We start from the raw sequence: 22873 nt of genomic DNA, 5'->3' as shown, positions 1-22873 counted from the left end.
CGTTAAACATTTGGCCGTGTATCTATATTTTCCAATTAATATCCAATTAAAGTACATGTACTAAAATTTAAGTGAAAAGATTCAAGATAAAAAAAATTCCATGTTATGTGTGATTAATGACCAATTTTGCAGTATTTTCACCATAATTCTACTGCGTTAGGGCTATTTTTTGCATGTTTACAACTCTTGTTGGTAATTTACATGGGTTGTAAGTACTGTTTGCAATGTGAAAATTATTTACTTTGTTCACTTCACAACATTTTACATTTTAATACATTTTCATAAAAATTAGCATGAATCTGGAGGTGTGCTGCTTTAATGTTACAATTTTGTTGTAATTTAAACTTTTTTTTTTTCTGTTTTGTTCTTTTTTTCTACTTATTACACTGTGTACTAAAAATTTTGATTTTAGTAGCCATTCCGAAAACTTGATTTTGATCGTGTATAGCTTGTTTATATACATGTATATAGATATATAAGTCATGTTTATAGTTGCATCAAAAATCATTTAATTTAAGTGCTTCCATTGATGATTCTGTTCATTATCTTCTAGCAAAAGTAACTTACATACTTTGATACATATATTTGTAAATACATTGATTTATTCACAAAATAAACAATCTTAAATATCAGTGACTTTATTCATTATACGTAGTAAACATGACCAATAACTTTCTTAACCATTGTGAAATATTTTACACAAAGGGTCTGATCTAAATAACTTTAGTAGAAGTCTACTATGCAATGTTACATGTCCGTTCCAAAATATCTAAGGACTTATCATTGATATTTTCCACAATATCTAAATGTATCTTCCTATATGACTAACTAACCTCCGGGTACCAACTTTAACCCTTGGGGGAGGATTTTAATAAATTTTGTAGACAAAAAGATGATGAGATGTTTAAGACATTTTTACTTTATATACCGGTATGTCAGTGACCCCCATTGTTGAACCTAGACCATTATTCATGTAATTGTTGTTGTAGTATGTAAGAAATGCTACATACCAAAAATCTATGCTCTGTTCATTTGAGTTTTATGAAGATTTATCTTAAATGTATTGCAATAGTTGTACAGGACTGACACAATATGTATGTCCTAGCCAAAGATTTTACAGATATATTTTCTATAAAAGTTTAAGTAATCCAAGTGACCCTCAGGGCTGGTCATCTTTGGTCCAAAGGGCATAAATTAACGTTTGTATAAGTAAACTAGACAAATAATTAAAGGGACTCCACTGAGGTTTAAAAGCCTAAAAACATAATATTTGAATTTCTTACATACATGAGCTGGGGTACTTTAAACAGCAATATATGCAAAGATAGTTAAGAAGTATACTTTGAAATAAATTGAAAATCGTTTTTTTTTATGCATTTTAGCCCGTTTTGAGTGAAAAGCGTTTAAACGTCTTTCATTTTGTGTCATTTTTTTACAATTTGAATAATTATTCCGGAAAAACGAAGTGCGCGAATAATCTGAAATTTTGCACAAAGATTAGTGGTCTCAACCTACTTCAAATGGTCTATTTATCTGGAAAAATATTTTCAGTCCCTTAATGTCAAAAAACCTCAGTGGAGTCCCTTTAAGCTTTGGAATACTTTAGAGGCAAGATTTATATAACTTTTGAAGAGGACCATAAGGCGATGTTGTTTAAAGAAATTGTAAATAACGCCCGACTACTGTCATTACAAAAGCTCACTTCTGGAGCACAGGTAAGCTAAAATGCTTTCTTCTGTTCTACACAGCTCGGGTCACATCAAAATTATTATTTATGGTAATAGCTAGATTAATCTGTTTGGGCGAAAATTTACACAATTCATTTAATGACAATGGAATATTCAAATGCAAGTTTGGCAGGTAATGAAGGAAATTACTTCACAAAGTAGAAACAAGTCAAAGAATTATCAGTAAGCTTTTAATTAAGGACATTACAGATGTAAAATTTCTTGCAGACAAGACATGCCCAAGGGCAGAATGTCAAGCCCGCTTGTCTTAATTCAAACCTGAACCTATAAGCTTCATATCAAGGAGAAAGATGTATATGTAGGTGAGATTTGCACATCACATCTTATTGATACCAAAGCCAAACTCTTTACAATGCATCATCTTAAATGACCTTGACTTTTGACCCGGTTCATGGACATATTTGGATGCAAACACGACACACAAACACTGCAGACTTTTTGACAGTTATGTCGAGCTCAGCCTCAAAAATCCTCTGACCACTAAGCATAATACTTCAAAGTACATGTATAAGCAAGAAACAGAGCGTTCAACCAAGTTTTACTATTTTTCATTTGACCTTGACCCCATATTTTTCTCAAGACAACTCAACACAACATGTAGAATATTTTTGCTAAGTTATATTAAAATCTTTTCATGTATATAGATGTTAAACTCCGGACAAGGGTTTTGCGCTGACCCCTAAGTGTGATCTTGACCTGGGTTTTGTGTGCGACATACCAACACAGTGAACATTTATATTGAATAATTTTGTAATCCTTCAAAGAATGAGCAAAATATAGACAGTACAAGTCCGGGCGTACATGCACAGAAAAAACGTCAAAATAGGCAACTAAGTCAAGCTCACAGCAAGCAGGCTCGACAAACATTAAAGTTAGTTAAAAATATTTTAGCTCCATTGTAAAGAAAAAAATATTTGAATCACTCTAGAGTCTGCTTCCTGAAACTAACTAGTGCTGGTGTTAAACAAGGAAATATGGCCCAGACTCGAACCAACATTATCAGCCCATTTTATCCATTAGACTAACTCTTTGAAAAAGTTGGTAGTTATCTGTGAAAAAACAACAGGTAAGCACTGATAAAGAATCCAGGAGCACTGGTAATATCTGACTGTTAGATTGCTAAATAGGAACTTCAGCTATCAAAACATATAACATCAATGTCTTAATAACAACAACATTTATTACCAGTTTTCTCACCGTTTATTACATCAGTAAAACAAAAAATTCAAAGAGAAGAAAAATTACTAAAATAAACGGTACAACTTGTATGTAAGTTAATCCATGAATTGATGACAATTATAAATTCATCACTATCATGATTCAATGAAACACATAACAAATTATAAAACAATCATTTATATATCTACAATACACATACTATTTACATTTTATACATATCAAATTCGATCAATATAAAAATGCTTTTTTCTAGAAAAACCTACAGCAAATACAGATTCTAAAAAAAATGTTAAGAAAACATCTAATTTACTCTTTAATAAAAATCTTGTCAATAATTTGAACAACATGATCTCAAATTCAAAATTAAACATTAAAATACTTCTTATAATGATATACAACATAAATCCTGGTATCAGTCCAAAATTGATATTAAAATAGTTTCCAGTTACTAAATAAAAAGACACCAAAAAAGATGTATGTGTTGCTTTCTAATCAGTTTATCAAAGAAAAGGTCAAAGGTCATTAACATGCTGGGGATTTATATGCTTTAATATACAATAGTTATACTCTAATCTCTCTATACTGAACGCACAATTGGTGCTTCAATATGAGGTAAAACATATGTATAAAACATATAAAGTGACCTTCATCGTTGTTATATAACACAAAGCATTCATACGAGATGGTATGTAACTGCCAAAATTTTCGTTGTAATTCCAAAATTTGTTATTATTAGTAGCATGTTAACTATTTTATTGTTTGTCAATCTCGAGTTAGAGCAGAAATATTCATATTTTGAAAACTTAAAAATTTGCTATGTTGCTAGATTTTTGTTTTTGTTTATTTCAGTGATATAGAACTGTGTTTAATGATCTTAAACAAAACCTGAACCAAATAATATGTATTACCACTTCTTACTACCAAATATTTTGTCAACAATTTATGACTGCCATTGATGGTACAATTTCATAGCTTTCTATATTTCCCATCTCATTTTATTTCCCTATACCCAACAATAACTATTATATGACTAAGATATTGATGAAGTATAAAACAGATGTTTCATTCCTCCCACTTCCTTTCTTGGAAAAATTACTCATGAGTTATCACATACATTTTTGTGCTGTAACATTTACTCCTCTGTCACCATAGAACTAAAAAAACATAACTTTGGTTTTTAAATGCATAGAAAACAAACGAAAAACATTTGATGTATATGTCAGGTAACAAAATCTTATAAAATTATTCAGTTATTGCATCAAATACTTGATATGAATTAACACATGAACTACAAAAAAAAAGAATATATTAATGTTGCACTGAACAACAATGAGAATGAGAGTTATTGTGAACTAACATTTGCTTAACATGTCATTCTACCGGTTTACTAGATTTCCGTCAAAATTTGGTGAAATTAAAGTTAAATAAATCATTCTTCAGTTAGGGTATGAAACCAAATTTATTACATGAATATAAATCTTTTTTGATGAAGTTTATCAAAATATGTTTTCGTAAATTAAGAAATGTAAACTACGAGGGTTGTTCAAAAAGTAATAGGACTGAGAGTCTTTCATATTCATATTTAATCCAGTTTAGAATATTTTCATATGTATAGGGGTCGTAAGATGTTTTCTACAATTTTGGCATAAGTTTATTTATTTATTGCGATTCCTGTGATATTCAATAACCATGGTTACACGCACCCGGCGCAGCACATATAAATAGTTCTTGAAGCTAAGTTGTACTTCTAATTTATTCATAATTTATACTCTGATTGTCCACATATTCCACCATCACATTTATTTATACTTAAGTGACATTATATCTAAATTTGACGTCATTCAGTCATGAAATGGCATAATTATTTAGTTTTGAACAGTTGTGGTCATGGCGTTAAATGTACAAATACAGATCTCCGTAATAAACAGAAATTCGTGCGATCGTTAAACCCTGCCAACAAATTGACAATATTCTTTAAGATACATACAAAATGATAAAATTAAGACAGGAAAATTATCCTGCCATAAGGACACTCGTTTTTAGCTGGTACAATCAATTTAATCAAAGCACTGAATGTACTGATGGGGAGGCTATGACAGAATGTTTCAGACTTATAGTTTCTTTTCTTTTTGCTTAAAATGTGCTGTTAAATAAGAAGATATGCATATTGCGCCACTTATCGTTCAACTATTCATATATATGGTTAATATGGTTGACTATTCATTTTGTTAATATTCCAGAACATTTCATTGAGGTCTACATTCGGATTGTTAATCATGCAAATTTTGAAAAACCTAAAAACCATTTATAAATGACATACCAGCAGGTATGACGACTGTTAATTATAAGATCATAATACCATTTTACAACTGACGGTTCCTTATCAAAATATTCTAGGACTGTTCATCATAAATACTTTATGTCACTTTAATATCATTGAATGATAATAACAACTGCAAGTTAAGCAACATTTTAAATGAACATAAAAATTATACATATTTACATGTACCATAATTGAGATCAATAAGATACTGTCTTGTGATGAGTATTAATATTCATGCTCTACGGACAGAAAGTTGTTTCTCCCGAAGCAAATCTCGAATAAAATCACGTTTCAGAAAATTATTCCCATTTCATTACACGTCGCTGGCTTTGACGGCTTCGGATAATATTAAAGCTAAATATTTCTTGAAAAAATACATATTTGCAAAGCTTATTCAAAATTGAATCAACCTAAGTGAAAATTGATCAGGAAGTTATATCTTCTTTTTTTACGCCAACACTCAACCAACTTATGGTAGTTAATCGATAGATTTTAAACCTCACTAGCTTGAAATATATACTGCGGAAAATCTGTTGTTAACAGGGTGTGCGGTTTTTACGTAGGGTTTTCCGTGTCGACCATTTCCCGCAAATAGATGAGAACATCGAAGCGTCAGTGCTATGAATGATGTTAAAAATAGCGTGTTTTGGAGATTTTTGTTAAAACTTCTCCAAATCCCTCCAGAGGTATGCACGTCGCGGAGAAGGCACACGGCAGGTCAAGGTCAAGTCATCTCAAGTACCAGAGGTGATTGGTTGACCTGTCGTAACTTATTCTGGAGGTTTGGCGCTAATGAATGCCGTTTTTGTTGTCGTCAGTCAGGAAGTTGATGCCTTGACAGTACTGTCGTCTCCTTTACCACTAACGAACGAAGAATGGGCTACCAGGAAGATTCTGCTTGAAAAAGACGTCCCCGATGCTATAATCTCGGACATATGGTTATTCCGGTGCCGAGAATAAATAAACTTAAAACACACACTCTTGTTAAAAACAAAACAAAAAAAACAACAACATATTTGCCACCTAATTAAAGCATATACCTATAAATTTTCATTTATGCTTTTTGTTTAAAAAATATTGATTAAGTTATTATATAGAAGGGTTTTCATACCAGAACTATTTATTACCAACGTACGTATGTCTAAACCTGATTACCGCGGCAGTATGACGTCACGGAGTAGTGATTTTGAAAAAATAACAAACAAAATCAAGAATTTTTCAGAGAATTATTATCTTTACAAATTGCAGATATGAAATAAAAGAATGAAAATATTTTCATATTGTAAATGTCTGTGATGAGTCAGCTTAGAAAAAATCAAGGTACTATCTTTGACCTGATTACCGCGGCAGTAAGATTTGACGGATGGTATTAACATTGGGGAGGCATAGCCTCCCCAAAAACGGCAAATACAAAATCTATAACAGGAGAGATTGTGGAAAAAAACGAAAATTGACGGGACGTTAGTGACCTCAATTGCAAAAGCGCTGTAAATGGATCGACGGTATACGGTACGCTGACTGTCTGGCACTTTTTTGTCTGTTGCGGGTCTACTTATTTAGTTCTCACCAAATGATTATATATAAGATTTTCTATCAAACACAATTTTATTGTATCTCATTAGATATACTTGGTTTTATTAAATCAATATAATAATGAAAAACGGTAATGATTAGTAGTAATTTCCCCCAATTACGTTTTAATAAATGATACTTATTAATTGATAAATATAGTTATTTTACTTTATATAATTTTTTGTTTTAAAAATGTACGATGACATACATGTGAAAATTAATAATATAAATCACTTGTGCACTAGCATTATAAGTCCATGATTGTTGTGTTCCCGGTTTACTCAAAATATCCATTAAAAGTGGAGAATGGCCGGCTATCGAGAGTTGAAAGAAATTGTGTTGCTTTCTGTCTCGCTTATCTTCACATATGAGACCTGATCATGGTCACATGATTCAGACACCTTGAGCACTAGGGAGAATACTTTCAGGATGGGTGACACTTGTTATATTGTGTATTTAGTTAACAACATCATGAACGTCATTCATTGTATTATCAGCGTGCGCCGGGTTTCGTACCCCTTGTCATTTGAAAATTTCACAGAATTGTTATTTGAAAACATTTTGTATCGATTTTTAACTGTATATAGAGAACATACTCCGATATTTGTTTCTTGTAAAAAAAATTGAACAACCCTCGTATTAACCCTTTTACCAAGCTGCCTTAAATGCCTCCTGCAAACACAAAATGGTCGTTACCATAAAATATATTATGCTTATAACACAATGATTAGACTGTCGATTTGAAATATCCTTACGTCATAATATTTTTTGACTGTGTCATGAAAATTGATATTTGAAAATTGGAAAAGAACATTTAAGTAACAGACAGTTTTGATTTGATAAGTTAAATGAAGATTAAGTTTCAGTTGATATCAGTTTATACGAACAGATTTTAAGGTCTGTAATACTCATTGTATCATAATCAGATCATATAATTGGAAATTTGTTGGTAGTTTCTTAATTGATCCTATAAGAGAATTAGTAACGAACTCATGTTCGTTACCTGGAATGTTATTTTCGTGATTGTTCATTTGTCCTTTATAACACATTTTTGAACATGAACGTTAACTTTATTAATGTATCAATGTTTAGTTGCTTTTCTTTCAGATAAAATTAAACATGTTCGACAATCGCAGTGAATATCTCATTTATGAGATAACGAACATTGTAAAATAATTGAAATTCTGGCGACATACATATCTTAGACTTTATTTTTTATAATATTAAGCATTACGAATTGACTGTAGACTGTAAAAACTTGTAAAAACAAAAATTGTTTCATCGAAATTACCCTCAATTTTTTTTAAAAAAGTACAGAAATAGAAGGTGCAAAAAGTGACTGGGATGAATCATGCATGTTTAACTAATACATGTATGTATCGTTGTCTAAAGGGTTGTACTAAAAGCTATGATTCTATGTTCTGTAAAAAGAAAGAAATAGATTAAATTATAATGGGTCATGTGATTGAAAACAAGCAATTATCATAGTATTGCAAGCAATCCATAAGTCCCCTACCGGTAAGAGCCCAAGCAACATTCTGAAGGGCCATTGGCCATTCACTTATGTTTCTATTTTAAGTAAATTTGTTGAAAAAGTTCTTTAAAAGTGATCACAGTGAACAGACAGACAGACGGACTGAAGGACAGTCTAAAGTTATTTTTTAAACATCCCTGTTATCAAAATATAACATTTTAAAAGCAAAATTTAAAAAAAGGAGATAACAATGTCATACATGATGTGAGTGTAACAAAGAACAATTAGTAATGAATATTGAATATTTATTTTGAAATTGAAGTAAATGAAAGTTAAAAGAACAAATAGGAAAAATTAAAAGTTTAAGGAGGAGATAATTCTGGAAATATGGATGCTAGATTTATAAACCTTGTCATATTATAATGATGTGAGAGTTTGAAGAAAATTCTATCATGATTGAAGAAGTTGGAGTAAAAATTACCAATTTCTCAAAAAAAGTCTAAGTTCAAAAGGGGCATAATTCTGGAAATAGTCTTGCTAGAGTATTGAACACTCACAAATGTTGAGTGATAATAAGAAACATTTATATGAAGTTTGAAGTAGATACGTCCAGAAAAAAAGAAGTTATTAAAAAAACAATGTTTTTTTTCATGAAAATTTTAAGTTCAAGGGAGGTAATTCTGATAAATTTTGTGCTAGAGTTGTAAACTTTGTCATATATGATGTGGTTGATGACTAGCAACTTATTTTTAAAGTTTGAAGAAAATACCTTAAGAAATAAAGAACTTATAGTGAAAAAAACTTAAAAACTAGAATCAGAAATCTTGAAATTCAGTCTATTTGTTGCCATAGCAACCAGAATTTTCAACACAGGAAGATAAGAAAAGGATGTGCATAATTTCCATACTGCCATCTACCCATATGTCAAGTTTCATAAAAAATATTTTCAATACTTTTTGCGTTATCACTGGATCCAGGTTATGTGTAAAATCTGCCATATTTTCAGTCTATTTGTTGCCATAGCAACCAGAATTTTCAGCATAGGAAAAAAAGAAAAAGACGTGCATAATCTCCATACTGCCATCTATCCATATATCAAGTTTCATAAAAAAAAATCAGTACTTTTTGTGTTATCGCGGGATCCAGGTTATGTGTAAAATTTGCCATATTTTCAGTCTATTTGTTGCCATAGCAACCAGAATTTTCAACATAGGAAGAAAAGAAAAAGACGTGCATAATCTCCATACTGCCATCTATCCATATACCAAGTTTCATTAAAATATTTTCAGTACTTTTTGTGTTATCGCGGGATCCAGTTTTGTGGACGGACGGACTGACGGACGGACAGACGGACAGACAGACGGACAGACGGACGGAGGGTAAACCTAAAGTCCCCTCCGGTAGACCGGTAGGGGACTAATAAGTGTAAAGCGAAAGTAGGTGACTGTATCGTATGTGTTTATTAGTTAATATATCCAGGGCGTATTAAGCTTGTGTTTTCTGTTGCTTTAAAATTAGATTGATAGATTTAAATATCCTGTTAAGTTTTCTATCAACAATTGTTGTATTGCACAACAAGAGATGTCAGTAGAACAGCGGGCTCGACTACCCTCTGGACTTGATGGTAAAAAATGTAATAATTAACAAAGAGGAATATTTTGTTGACAACAAATGACATATATAACAGTCTTTGGCACTCACAAAAACTTTTTTGTCTTTAAAGGGCATATTACATTCAAAATCCAGGTCAAAATACTAATAATGGGTCTTGGAAATTGACCCTAAATTGTAACTGTGAAACATGATTTAAGGTTCAAGACGTTTTTGAACGATTATCGTCGCGCCATTTTGAGTTGTTGGCCTCCAATAATGGTTACGAAGACATGTATTAAGTTTTAAGTGAATACCTTCAGCACTTTTGAAGACTGATGTTGTATGCAAAACCAAGAATTTTCTAGGTTTACAAAAAGGGCATTACTCATTCAAAATTTGTGACAGAATTATGAGCTTGCGATAATGACCTCCAATTATGATTAGCAAATAATCTATAAATAATAATAATCTAAATAAGTGAATGATGAGATGTATAATATGATTATATAATCTATAAATAGCACTGGATTGCCTTTGGCTAAGAAGTAACTTTTTGTAAAAAAAAGCAGGTCAATATCAGAGATTGTACACTTTAACGGTGACGCCGACGTCATGTTGAGTAAGATAGCCTAGCTCTAGCTTCGAAATGGTCGTTAAATTATGTCTGTCTAGTAGGCTTATTAAATAAATACATTTTTCTCAGTTTTTGCAAATCTTTGACAAGAAGGATTTTTCCCGACAGAAATCCATTGTCAGTATCGCGTTCTAGTGGCTGGAACATCAAATTCTGTTGTTAAAATAAGATCTGATGATTATGCGGACGTTTCTAAATAAATGAAAAGAATGTATTTATTAAGTTGTAAGGATTCATATATTGTCCCTTACAAAGTAAAAGAATAGACTATAAACATGTGGTTTATGTACAGACTCAATCAAACCGAGTCTGCAATTTTCAAGTAATTTTGTTTTGATTAATGCTTCCGAGGGATCACTTTGTTTCCAGGTTTATGAACAAATACAATGTAAAATGCCTGCGTTATTTCTCCGTAAGTTAGCAATAAATGTATAGGAGTCTCTATCTTTCTTAAAGATATCTCGTCAAGGCATCTTTAAAAAGGAAATAGAACAATTTACTATATATACAGTGTTGTTAAGTGTGTGTTATAAATGCAAACAGCCTGAAATCCGAATATGTGTATGATAAAACGTTAAACCAAACTTTAGCATAATTATATATGTATAATACATGGTATAATATATTTATCAAATCATGGACTCATGAAATATATTAACCCGTTATGTATTGTATTTTATAAACGGTATCCCAAGATAAATATAGATAGTTACACTTTATTTAGTGGTGTACACCCTTCAACAAGTAAAGTTTATATTGACTTCAAATAATTTACGTATAACCTTACATGTTTACAGTATATGTATGAAAATTTGGCAACTTTCGATAGTAAATAATCGTCATCCTAACAAAGAGAGATAAATATTTCAGCACCTGTGTTATTTATTTTATCATAATGTAACCAGGAAGTATAGATCGTGGGAGGTCAAATTATAGTTACACTGTAAAACTCCCACAAAATGGCGACAGACAAGGACATAAAGTCGTCTGTTCTTGCTAGTTCAGAGGAGATTTTTGATACATATTGCTCACCGTGTTCGGAATCTGGGAAACTTATAGAAGCAGTTAAGTTTTGTGTGGATTGTGGGTCGTATTTCTGTTCTAAATGTCTCAAGTATCATAATAAATTTCCAGCACTAAGATCACACCAGATATTAGACAAATCTGATAAAATCAGATCAGATGGAAATATTGAAACAGAACCCGGACTACCAACAGAAAGGTGCGCAGTTCATCATGGCAAGTTAGTGGACATGTTTTGTAAAGACCATGACGAAGTTTGTTGTGCAGCATGTATAGCTATAAAACACAGGTAAATAAATTGTTCATACAACATTAAAATCAATAATTTTTATTATGTTAATTAAGTGATACAATTGATTTGCTGAATTAAAATCAAATATTTCTACGTGACGTGTTGTATACGATGTAACGTTTCACTAGTTGATTGTGACACTTTTGATACAGTTTAGTACAATTATATTGCTGAATCTATAAATAATTAACTAATATTTAAGTTAAATTACCTATTATAGACCATATGCGAAGATATAAAACATAAATATATTCATTACAATTCTAAAATTAAACGTGAAACATGATAATTCAACACGTGTGGTGCAAATTTTGTGCTCGTCTTCCATTCAATATAATTATCGTTGTTTGGGTTACAAAAAACTTATCACATTGCCATGGAGTAAGTGAGGCAAACAATATTTTAACCTCGCTAGAAATAATATGCAAACTTTATGTCGGAAAGAATTGATACTTAAAATGTCTGAAAGAATTGATACTTAAAATCTAAAAACAGGTAAATGCTTAAGTAGATTGTGAAACCAAAATATATCAATATTTCAGGTCATGTATAAATGTTGATTATCTACCCGACGTTGCCCAGGGAATAAACAACAGTGATGAGTATGAAAAAACTAAATCATCACTCGAGAATGTTCTCATCGAATTAAGAGGTGTGATAGAAGCTAAAACAGATAATCTCAAAATACTTCAGAGGATAAGGAGCAGTTATTTGAAGATATAGAAAACTTGAAAACAGAAATTCTGATGAAGATTGAAGAGCTGGTAGAAACTTCAAAACAACAAGTATCATTGAAGTATGGAGAAGTAAAGAAACATATCCAGTCAGATCTAGATGCTTTAAATACTATTTTAACAACGACAACAACAGATTTCCGGAAACTGTCAGAAAAAAATGAATCCCAGTTGTTTGTAAATCTTAAAGCAAGTAAAGTTTCTATCAGGGATTGTGAAACTTTTTTGAGTGAATTATCAACAGGTAAAGTAAATGAGAAGTTGGGATTGATGGCGAATAACAATCTGAAAGATAAACTAAATGACATTGAGAGTTTAGTTGTTGACATTGGTGTGAAGGAATACAAAGCAACACTTTCTGGAAAATACAAGATCGATCCGGAAAATTGTGAGGTAACTGGTATATGTGCTATGGATGATGGTTCATTTGTCATTGCCGATTACACACATTCAAAACTGAAGCGACTGAATGAAAAATTCACGGTAACAGATTCCGTTACAGTTGGTGGAAATCCATACTCAGTATGCAGAATAGGGCAAAACGAGGTTGCAACGTACATATGTGGTAATGGTCATATACAGCTTATTTCGCTCGGAAAAACTATGCAGTTGGCATTGACAATAAATATCGGCAAGTGTAATGATCCTGTTGGTGTTTGTTATGATACAACGCTTGACGGAATCATGTTATGTGAAAGTAATAAAATATCAGTATATAGCAAGTCCGGTAACTTAATAAAAACACTTGAGAAGAATAAAAATGGTGACCAGCTATTTACAAAAGCAACACAAGTAGCAATGAACACAAATACTAAGATAATGGTTGTTTCAAATGGCGACGGAAATAATGTGAAGGCATTGACAAGAGATGGTGAAATAGTTTGGACATTTAGTGATCCAGCATTGCAGAGACCATGGGGAGTCTGTATCCTGCCTGGAGACATAATCTTAGTCAGTGGACTTAGCTCAAACACTGTACTGCAGGTTAACAAGAAAGGTAAAATGATCAGTGAACTGTTGGGAGGTTCTGAACAACTAAACCAACCGTTTGCATTGGCTTTTGACAAGATGAGTTCTCGGCTGTTAGTAGGGTGCAGTTCGAACGAATTATGCGTGTACACGTTAACTAAGACATAAGTTATACTTGGGGGATAATCAGAAACACAATTAACTGGGTGTGACACTCTCATTATAGTTCTGTGACGAAACAAATGCTCTTTGTTTCAGTAAATATATTCAAATAACAGGAATGTCTTGCTATCTCTTGCCTCTGATAGTGTTAATTGATAATTTTCAAACTGATATCTCTGTTAGATAAAACATGTGAAGTGTCACAAATAGAAATTAGTGTCATATTATTTTTTTTAATATCTTTATTTATTCTCTACTTAAAATTTAAGATATTTGAGTTATACACTCCATAAAAGGATACACAACACAATATCTTTATTTCCGATATAAATGTGATTTTTGTTAAAACGTTATATCTGATAATAAAAATTATTAATATATCCGTTAATATTATTAATATATTAATTAATCAATAACAAATAATGAAATTTCATGCGTATTTAAATAACGGTCATTAATATATTGAAAAAAATCTACCCTGACATTGGACGCAAATTGTCGTCTCACGCTAAATGGCTTGGACATCAAAGACTTTTGTTTACATAATTATGCGGGCGTTTCTATATAATGAAATGAATGTATCGAAAGTTGTATTTACTTATGGATTCATACACTATCCCTTACACAGTAAAATTATTGAATATATACAATGTAAAATGCAAATTTCTCCGTAACTTAGAGTGTAATACATACCGACAAAAAAATGATGTTCATGATAATATATTAAAGGTAAAAAGTCACATATAAATAAAACCAAAAAAAAAAAACACAGTCCATGAGTTAACTTATTTAATTATTTAGGCCTACCTATGAATAAATATTGACCTATAAATAATTAAATAATTTAACTCATGGACTGTGTTTATATATAATTTTATTATATACCTATAAATTTTCTCCCTTAAATACACGCCGATATTGAAGCGCAAATACGTTTCATCGGATAGAAATTTCCGTATTATGTTAGTGACAAATACGGTACCATATATGGAAGTGACGGACTATTTTTGACGTTGGTTCCGATCTTAGCTTTGTATAACGTTGCATTTGGAAACGGGAACCAAAATTATTAAAGGCGTGGCCGGTTTTCAAGAATTACGTATTCATCCGTCAGTCATGAATTTATTTCTTGACAACTACATTGCATTTTCTTAATAAAACGAAAATGTATATAATAAAAGGAAAATTATGTTGTAGTAGCGTTCTGAGACTATGTATTTTTCTACTTAGTTTTAACAAAATTATTTATTATATACCTATAAATTTTCTCCCTAAAATACACGCAAATATTGAAACGCAAAAACGCTTCAACGGATAGAAATTTCCGTATTATGTTAGTGACAAATACGGTACCATATATGGAAGTGCCGGACTATTTTTGACGTTGGTTCCGATCTTAGCTTTGTATAACGTTGCATTTGGAAACGGGAACCAAAATTATTAAAGGCGTGGCCTATTTGCAAGAATTACGTATTCATCCGTCAGTCATGAATTTATTTCTTGACAACTACATTTCATTTTCTGAATAAAACGAAAAGGTATATAATAAAAGGAAAATTATGTTGTAGTAGCTTTCTGAGACTATGTATTTTTCTACTCGCAACGTTGGAAAATTGATATCTCGCTCGACCTTCGGTCTCGCGAGATATTAATTTTCCACCGCTGCTCGTAGCAAAATACAGAGCCTCAGAAAGCTACTACAACATAATATTCCGTATTTATCCATGAAATATGGTGCTATATCTGTTAAATATATTTCACATTTTTTTAAAATAAATATAAAATATAAATATGAAAGTAGGCAAAACTCATATTTATTTTATGGGACTTCTTTCGCCATTTTGTTTGAAAAATCTGATAAATACAAAACAACTTTTGTTGAATTATGTTTTGAAAACTATCTAGAATGATAGAAAATGGTCTAACTAAGAAAATAAATCCGAACACCAATGTCTTTAATTCAGTCATTAACGCTATACAGACGTTTAAAGAGTTGTTTTCGTGACGTCACAATGTTGCGCCAAAAATCGTGTGCAACTATAAATAATATATTACTGCGCGCTGTACAATTGCAGCAAGCAATTGGGTTCATAACCATTTTTCTTTGATAATGAAATTAAATAAAAAAAAATGTTATTTTTTCGTTTTTCGTGAAATATGGTAAAAATACTCAAAATGATAAAATGCCACATATTTTCACTTTGACTTTTCAAATGATTTACATACAAAACTGTATATTTATAATCTAACTTGTTAACAGCACATGTATGAACGTGTGGCAGCTTTCGACAGTACTTAGTTATTCGTCGTCATAAAAATGAGATAAATATTTCTGCACCTGTGTTATTAATGTTATCATAAAGATAGGTCTACTGTAACCAGGAAGTAGAACTTGGGAGGTCAAATTATAATTACAATGTAAGGATTAAAATTAAAACTGTTAAAACTCCCACAAAATGGCAACAGACAAGGACATTAAGTCGTCTGTTGTTGCTAGTTCAGAGGAGATTTTATAATAATCATGCTATTGTCACAAAGACAGTCAACTACAAATTATTGTAAAAAGGTTAATTATATTCCAATCAAAGTAGTACCATGATAAAATGTGTCGACGACGTTACCAAGTTTGCTTGTGGATTTTTATAATGAAAATATATAGAGCAATTGTAAATAACGAGAATGCTTATTTGTATACACATGTATAAGTGTTCAACCTTACTGTTCTACAGAAATAAGCTTCATATGAAATTCATATTGTATATTAGTATTACTATAGTGTTAAATTTCATGAAATGAACAAAGCAAAATGGGTTCATAAAACGGCGTATGGATCATAGAAAATACTACTTTACACAACAACAGCGGAACAAACCAACTAGCGTCTCATCCATTATAAGTTTGACAGCTACGTACTCGTCCAATGAAATTCAATAATGTACTCATCAATGTTATTTCACACAGTCAATGTCCATCATTTTTACAGAACTTTGTTATTCTGAGTACAATATTGATTTGATATGGATATCAACCAAATAATCATAAGTTTAACTTATTACTTTTACACGACAGTAATAAGTTAAATTTATGATTATTTGGATGTTCACCAACACTTGTTAAATGGTAATTCATAATTCCAGATAACGTTCGCATCGGCGTATTTTACGCTTCAAAATCAACTAAAAACGCACAAGGTTACCAATTTGTTGCGTTCGTTTACACACGCTGTAAAGAATGATGATTCAAAGCGTATTTTGTGAACTTTAAGTTTCTAAACAGCTGATTCCTCTTCCATTAAACACTTGGCTGTGTATCTACATTTTCCTATTAATATCCAATTAAAGTTCTTGTATTAAAAATTTTAGAAAAGTGAAAAGATTTAAGATTAAAGTAAAAAAAAAAAACTATGTTATGTGTGATAAAGGACCAATTTTGCAGTATTTTCACCTTACTTCTACTGCGTTATGGCTATTTTTGCATATTTACAACACTTATTTGTAATTTACATGGGTTGTAAGTGAAATGTTTGCAATGTGAAAATCAGCTGTTTAGAAACTTAAAGTTCACAAAATACGCTTTGAATCATCATTCTTTACAGCGTGTGTAAACGAACGCAACAAATTGGTAACCTTGTGCGTTTTTAGTTGATTTTGAATGTGAAAATTATTTACTTTGTTCACTTCACAACATTTTACATTTTAATACATTTTCAAAATGTTCATGAAAATTAGCATGAATCTGGAGGTGTACTGCTTTAATGTAACAATTTTGTTGTAATTTGCTGTATTTTCTGTTTTGTTATTTGTTTATTTATTACACTGTGTACTAAAATATTTTATGTTGGCGGCCATTCCGAAAAAATCATAAACAGAACTATGACTTAATTGCTTGTTACATGTTAGATATATCTATACAATCATGTTTATAGTTTTATCAAAAATAATTTTACGTAAGTGCTGTCATTGATGATTTTGTTCAATATCTTTTTGCAAAAGTAACATGCATTCTTTGATACATATTTGTAAATACATTGATTTATTCACAAAATAAACGATCTTAAATATCAGTGACTTTATTCATCATACCAAGTAAACGTGACAATAAACTGTTGTACAGGTCATGTTGCACACCATATGTATGTCCTAGACATTAATATTTCCCATAGATTTTACAGATATGTTTTCTATAAAAGTCTAAGAAATCCAAGTGACTCTCAGGGCTAGTCATCTTTGGCCCAAGGGCATAAATTAACGTTTATATGAGTAAACTAGACAATGGTATTTGTCAAATACATGTAATTAAGCTTTTGAAATACTTAAATTAAGTCTACATAAACCAAGAGTAAGGGCATGATTTATATAACTTTTGAAGAGGACCATAAGGTGATGTTTTTTAAAGAAATTGTAAATAACGCCCGGCACCACAAAAGCTCACTTCTGTTACTAATGAAGACTGATGTTGCATGCCAAATTTTAACCAAGAATTTTCTTAGTTCACAAAAGGGCATTGTTCATTCAAAATGTATATCTGAATTATGAGCCTGAAAACATATCCTCTTAATAATAAAGCCAATAACCAAATTTTACACTTTTCAACATCCCGTTATGTATTGTAATTAATAAATGGTACCCCCCCCCCCCCCAACCCGTGGATAGATATAGATAGTTAAATTGTATTTAGTGGTGTGAACCCTTCCAACAGATATCGGAACGCGTATAGACTGACTTTTCAAATGATTTACATACAAAACTGTATATTTATAATCTAACTTGTTAACAGCACATGTATGAACGTGTGGCAACTTTTGACAGTACTTAGTTATTCGTCGTCATCAAAAAGAGATAAATATTTCTGCACCTGTGTTATTAATGTTATCATAAAGATAGGTCTACTGTAACCAGGAAGTAGAACTTGGGAGGTCAAGATAGTTACAATTAAAACTGTTAAACTCCCACAAAATGGCGACAGACAAGGACATTAAGTCGTCTGTGGTTGCTAGTTCAGAGGAGATTTTAGATACAAATTGCTCACCGTGTTCGGAATCTGGAAAACTAATAGAAGCAGTTAAGTTTTGTGTGGATTGTGGGTCGTATTTCTGTTCTAAATGTCTTCAAGATCACAATAAATTTCCAGCACTAAGATCACACCAGATATTAGACAAATCAGATAAAATCAAATCAGATGGAAATATTGAACCTGGACCCGGACTACCAACAGAAAGGTGCGCAATTCATCATGGCAAGTTAGTGGACATGTTTTGTAAAGACCATGACGAAGTTTGTTGTGCAGCATGTATAGCTATAAAACACAGGTAAATAAATTGTTCATACACCTGTTAATAACTGCATTTAAAATCAATAAATTAAAAGATACAATTTATATGCTGAATTAAAATCCAATATTTCAACGTGACGTGTTTTATATAATATACGGTTCACTTGTTGAATGCCACACTTTTGATACAGTTTTTTAACTTTATCGTTGAATTTATAAAATAATTAACTAATCTTTAACTTAAATTACCTATTATAGACCATATGCATTACAATTCTAAAATGAAACGTGAAACATGATAATTAAACATGTGTGGTGCACACTTTTGCTAGTCTTCCATTCAATATAATTATCATTGTGTTGGTTACACAAAACTCATCACAATGTCATGTAGTTAGTAAGGCAAACCATACATGTACTTTAAGGTAATTCCACTTTGTCAGCCATGTTTGTTTTCACTTAGTCTGTCCAAAGTGAAAGTATGCCAAAATTCATATAATAACAAAGCTCACGATGTTAAATGATGAAACATTTGAAAGTACACTTCTAGGTTTATGTAAAATGATGAGCTATTTGCATTTACACTTCAAGTTATATGTTTTAAGGACAATTATCAACGAAAATAAAAATGATAACAATAAGAATATTTATCTTGAAAGTGCTACATTTCTGAAGACAAAGAACATTATGTTGCAAAGTTTTATACACATTTCATGAATGGCAAAATCCATTTTAAAGTCTGTTTTAGTGCCAACAAATGCTATTTTTTGCTGCAAATAAAAAATCTTTCAAAACTTAATTCCAAATAAATCCGTATCTCATGTCCTTCTAAGCTCATGGCCTCCATTATTTTTTGTAAAAAAGAAGTGCAAGAAAACTTTCACCATTTATAGCCTTTTGAACTATAATTAAAATGAAAACACAATCAGACTTTAAAATATAACCTTTATATTGTTTAACAGTGAAGTGTGTCTGTTTGTCATGTACACAAGAAATAGGTATTATTTTCATGGTACTACTTTTTTACACATGGCATGGAGGCCATGTTTTTTCAAGGTCAGATAAACTACTTCCTAAGATTTAAGTTTTTGCAAGTTTTTTATGTTTTCTGCAAAAAATAGCATTTGTCTGCACTCAAACTGACTTTAAACTGGAATTTGCCATTCATGAAATGTGCATAAAACTTTACACAGATTGTACTTGGTCTTCAGAATTTTAGCACTTTTAAAGTAAATTTTCTTATTGTTATCATTTTTATTTTTGTTTAAAATAGTCCTTAAAACATAGAACTTGAAGTGTAAATGCAAATGGCTCATCATTTTACATTGTAATCTTTGTTATTATATGAATTTTGGCATACTTTCACTTTGGACAGACTTGGTGAAAACAAACATGGCTGACAAAGCAGAATCACCTTAACCTATCTATAGTCTGATTTTATTGACCTGTCAATTATGAATACATTATAGCACTCATTTTAATATTCGATCCCACTTCGGGTTTGTCCGTTTATTTTACGAGAATTAATATGGAGTATTTAACTAACATTTTGAAATTTCCCACTAGCTTAATAAAGTAGATTCTCTTATCATCCGCAATAGCACAGTCGGTTAAGTGATTACCAAATGTAAGAGATGGTCCGAAGTTCGATCCATTTTTTTTAATTCTTTTTAGGCTTATTCTTTGTATATTTAAATGAAAATTGTCAAGCGTTTGCAAAGTTGTCTACACGGATACGAAACAACTAAGAAACATTGAATATTTATCTTACGGCACTGAAATGACATTTATTGATTTTTAATCCAAATGAATTTTGAAACAAGTAATCTATAGTATTTACCAAAAAAAATTGCAAAGCATATTAAAACAGAAAGAAAAAACAATAACTTCAAAAATGTTGAAAATAGTTATGAATAAGAAAAAAAAAACACTGGACATACGCTGTCTCGATCTTACAACACGTAGGGCATTTATATATTATATACCCGTAATGCACCCTATTTCGCTATAACAGTCAGTGTAACTACTTCATAGAAACAAGATTAATCTAATCACATCTTATGCGTACATCTCTCGGAATTTACCGAACATTTATCGGATATTAATATATTCTATGCATTGACCGTATAATCAGTATGGAATTGACAGGTTAATAAAAGCAAACAATAACTTCATTTCGGTACTTAAGAACCTAATGCAATTGATACTTAAATTGTAAACAGGTAAATGCGAATTAGATTGTGAAACCAAATTATATTAATATTTCAGGTCATGTATAAATGTTGATTATCTACCCGACGTTGCCAAGGGTATTAACCAAAGTGCTGAGTATGAAAAAACGAAATCATCACTCGAGAATGTTCTCATCGAATTAAGAGGTGTGGTAGAAGCTAAAACAGATAATCTCAAAATACTTATAGAGGATAAGAAGCAGTTATTTGAAGAGATAGAAAATTTGAAAGCGGAAATTCTGATGAAGATTGAAGAACTTGTAGAAACCTCAAAACAACAAGTATCATTGAAGTATGGAGAACTAAAGAAACATATCCAGTCAGATCTAGACACTTTAAATACTATTTCAACAACAATAACAACAGATCTCCGGAAACTGTCAGAAAAAAATGAATCCAAGTTGTTTGTAAATCTCAAAGCAAGTAAAGTTTCTATCAAGGATTGTGAAACTTTTTTGAGTGAATTATCAACAGGTAATGTAAATGAGAAGTTGGGATTGGTGGCGAATAACAGTCTGAAAGATGAACTAAATGACATTGAGAGTCTGGTCTCTGATGTTAAAATTGAGAGTTCGGTTGATGTCATCGGTGTGAAGGAATACAAAGCAACACTTTCTGGAAAATACAAGATCGATCAGAAACATTGTTGGGTAACTGGTATATGCGTCATGGATGATGGTTCATTTGTCATTGCCGATTTCACACATTTGAAATTAAAGCGACTGAATGAAGAATTGAAGGTAACAGATTTTGTTGAATTAGGTGGAAAACCATACTCAGTATGCAGAGTAGGGCAAAACGAGGTTGCAACGTACATAAATGGTAAAGGTCAGATACAGCTTTTTTCGCTCGGAAACACTATGCAGTTGGCATCGACAATAAATATCGGCAAGTTTAATAATCCTGTTGGTGTTTGTTATGATACAACGCTTGACGCTATCATGTTATGTGAAAGTAATAAAATGTCTGTATATAGCAAGTCCGGTAACTTAATAAAAACACTTGAGAAGAATAAAAATGGTGACCAGCTATTTAAAGCAGCAAGACAAGTAGAAATGAGCACAAATAATAAGCTCATGGTTGTTTCAAATGACGACGGAAATAATGTGAAGGCATTGACAAGAGATGGTGAAATAGTTTGGACATTTAGTGATCCAGCATTGCAGAGACCATGGGGAGTCTGTATCCTGCCTGGAGACATAATCTTAGTCGGTGGGGTAAACTCAAACAATGTACTGCAGCTTAACAAAAAAGGTGAACAGGTCATTGAACTGTTGGGGGCTTCTGAACAACTAAACGAACCGTCTGCGTTGGCTTTTGACAAGAGGAGTTCTCGGCTGTTAGTAGGGAGCGATTCAAATGAATTGCGCGTGTATACGTTGTCTTCTAAGACATAGAATATACTTGTAGGGTAATCAGAAACACCATTGACTGGGCGTGACACTATCAAACTTGGTTATCATAACAGTTATGCGATGAAAAGAATGTTGTTTTGTTAAAAATCATTTCAAATAACAGGCATGGCATGCTACCTCTTGTGTCCGATATTGCTAACACTGGCTTTTGATAATTTTCAATTAATAGCTCTGTTCAATAATACATGTGAAATGTGGCATACAGAACTTGGTGTCATATATTTTTTATTTATTCTAATCTCCACTGAAATTT

General features: G+C 31.4%; 3 protein-coding genes across 3 annotated transcripts; all 3 read left to right on the top strand.

Moving 5' to 3' along the window:
* The first annotated feature begins 11303 nt into the window (after positions 1-11303).
* Positions 11304-14081, top strand: LOC132718084 (uncharacterized). The gene is made up of 2 exons (XM_060701713.1): positions 11304-11835; positions 12381-14081. The coding sequence occupies exon 2, from the start codon at positions 12585-12587 to the stop codon at positions 13707-13709; it is 1125 nt and encodes a 374-aa protein (XP_060557696.1). The 5' UTR covers positions 11304-11835; positions 12381-12584; the 3' UTR covers positions 13710-14081.
* Positions 11483-12561, top strand: LOC132718073 (E3 ubiquitin-protein ligase TRIM33-like). The gene is made up of 2 exons (XM_060701690.1): positions 11483-11835; positions 12381-12561. Exons 1-2 carry the CDS (start codon positions 11483-11485, stop codon positions 12559-12561), a joined length of 534 nt encoding a protein of 177 aa, XP_060557673.1.
* A 4428-nt stretch (positions 14082-18509) lies between the features above and the next one.
* On the top strand, positions 18510-22873 carry LOC132718082 (uncharacterized). The gene is made up of 2 exons (XM_060701711.1): positions 18510-19011; positions 21243-22873. The coding sequence occupies exons 1-2, from the start codon at positions 18659-18661 to the stop codon at positions 22600-22602; spliced, it is 1713 nt and encodes a 570-aa protein (XP_060557694.1). The 5' UTR covers positions 18510-18658; the 3' UTR covers positions 22603-22873.

Source organism: Ruditapes philippinarum, unplaced genomic scaffold, assembly GCF_026571515.1.
Source record: "Ruditapes philippinarum isolate M1 unplaced genomic scaffold, ASM2657151v2 ctg1164_1_1_1_1, whole genome shotgun sequence".
Taxonomy (NCBI): domain Eukaryota; kingdom Metazoa; phylum Mollusca; class Bivalvia; order Venerida; family Veneridae; genus Ruditapes; species Ruditapes philippinarum.
The sequence above is the reverse complement of the archived record's forward strand: the minus strand, read 5'-3'. Positions and strand labels throughout refer to the sequence as shown.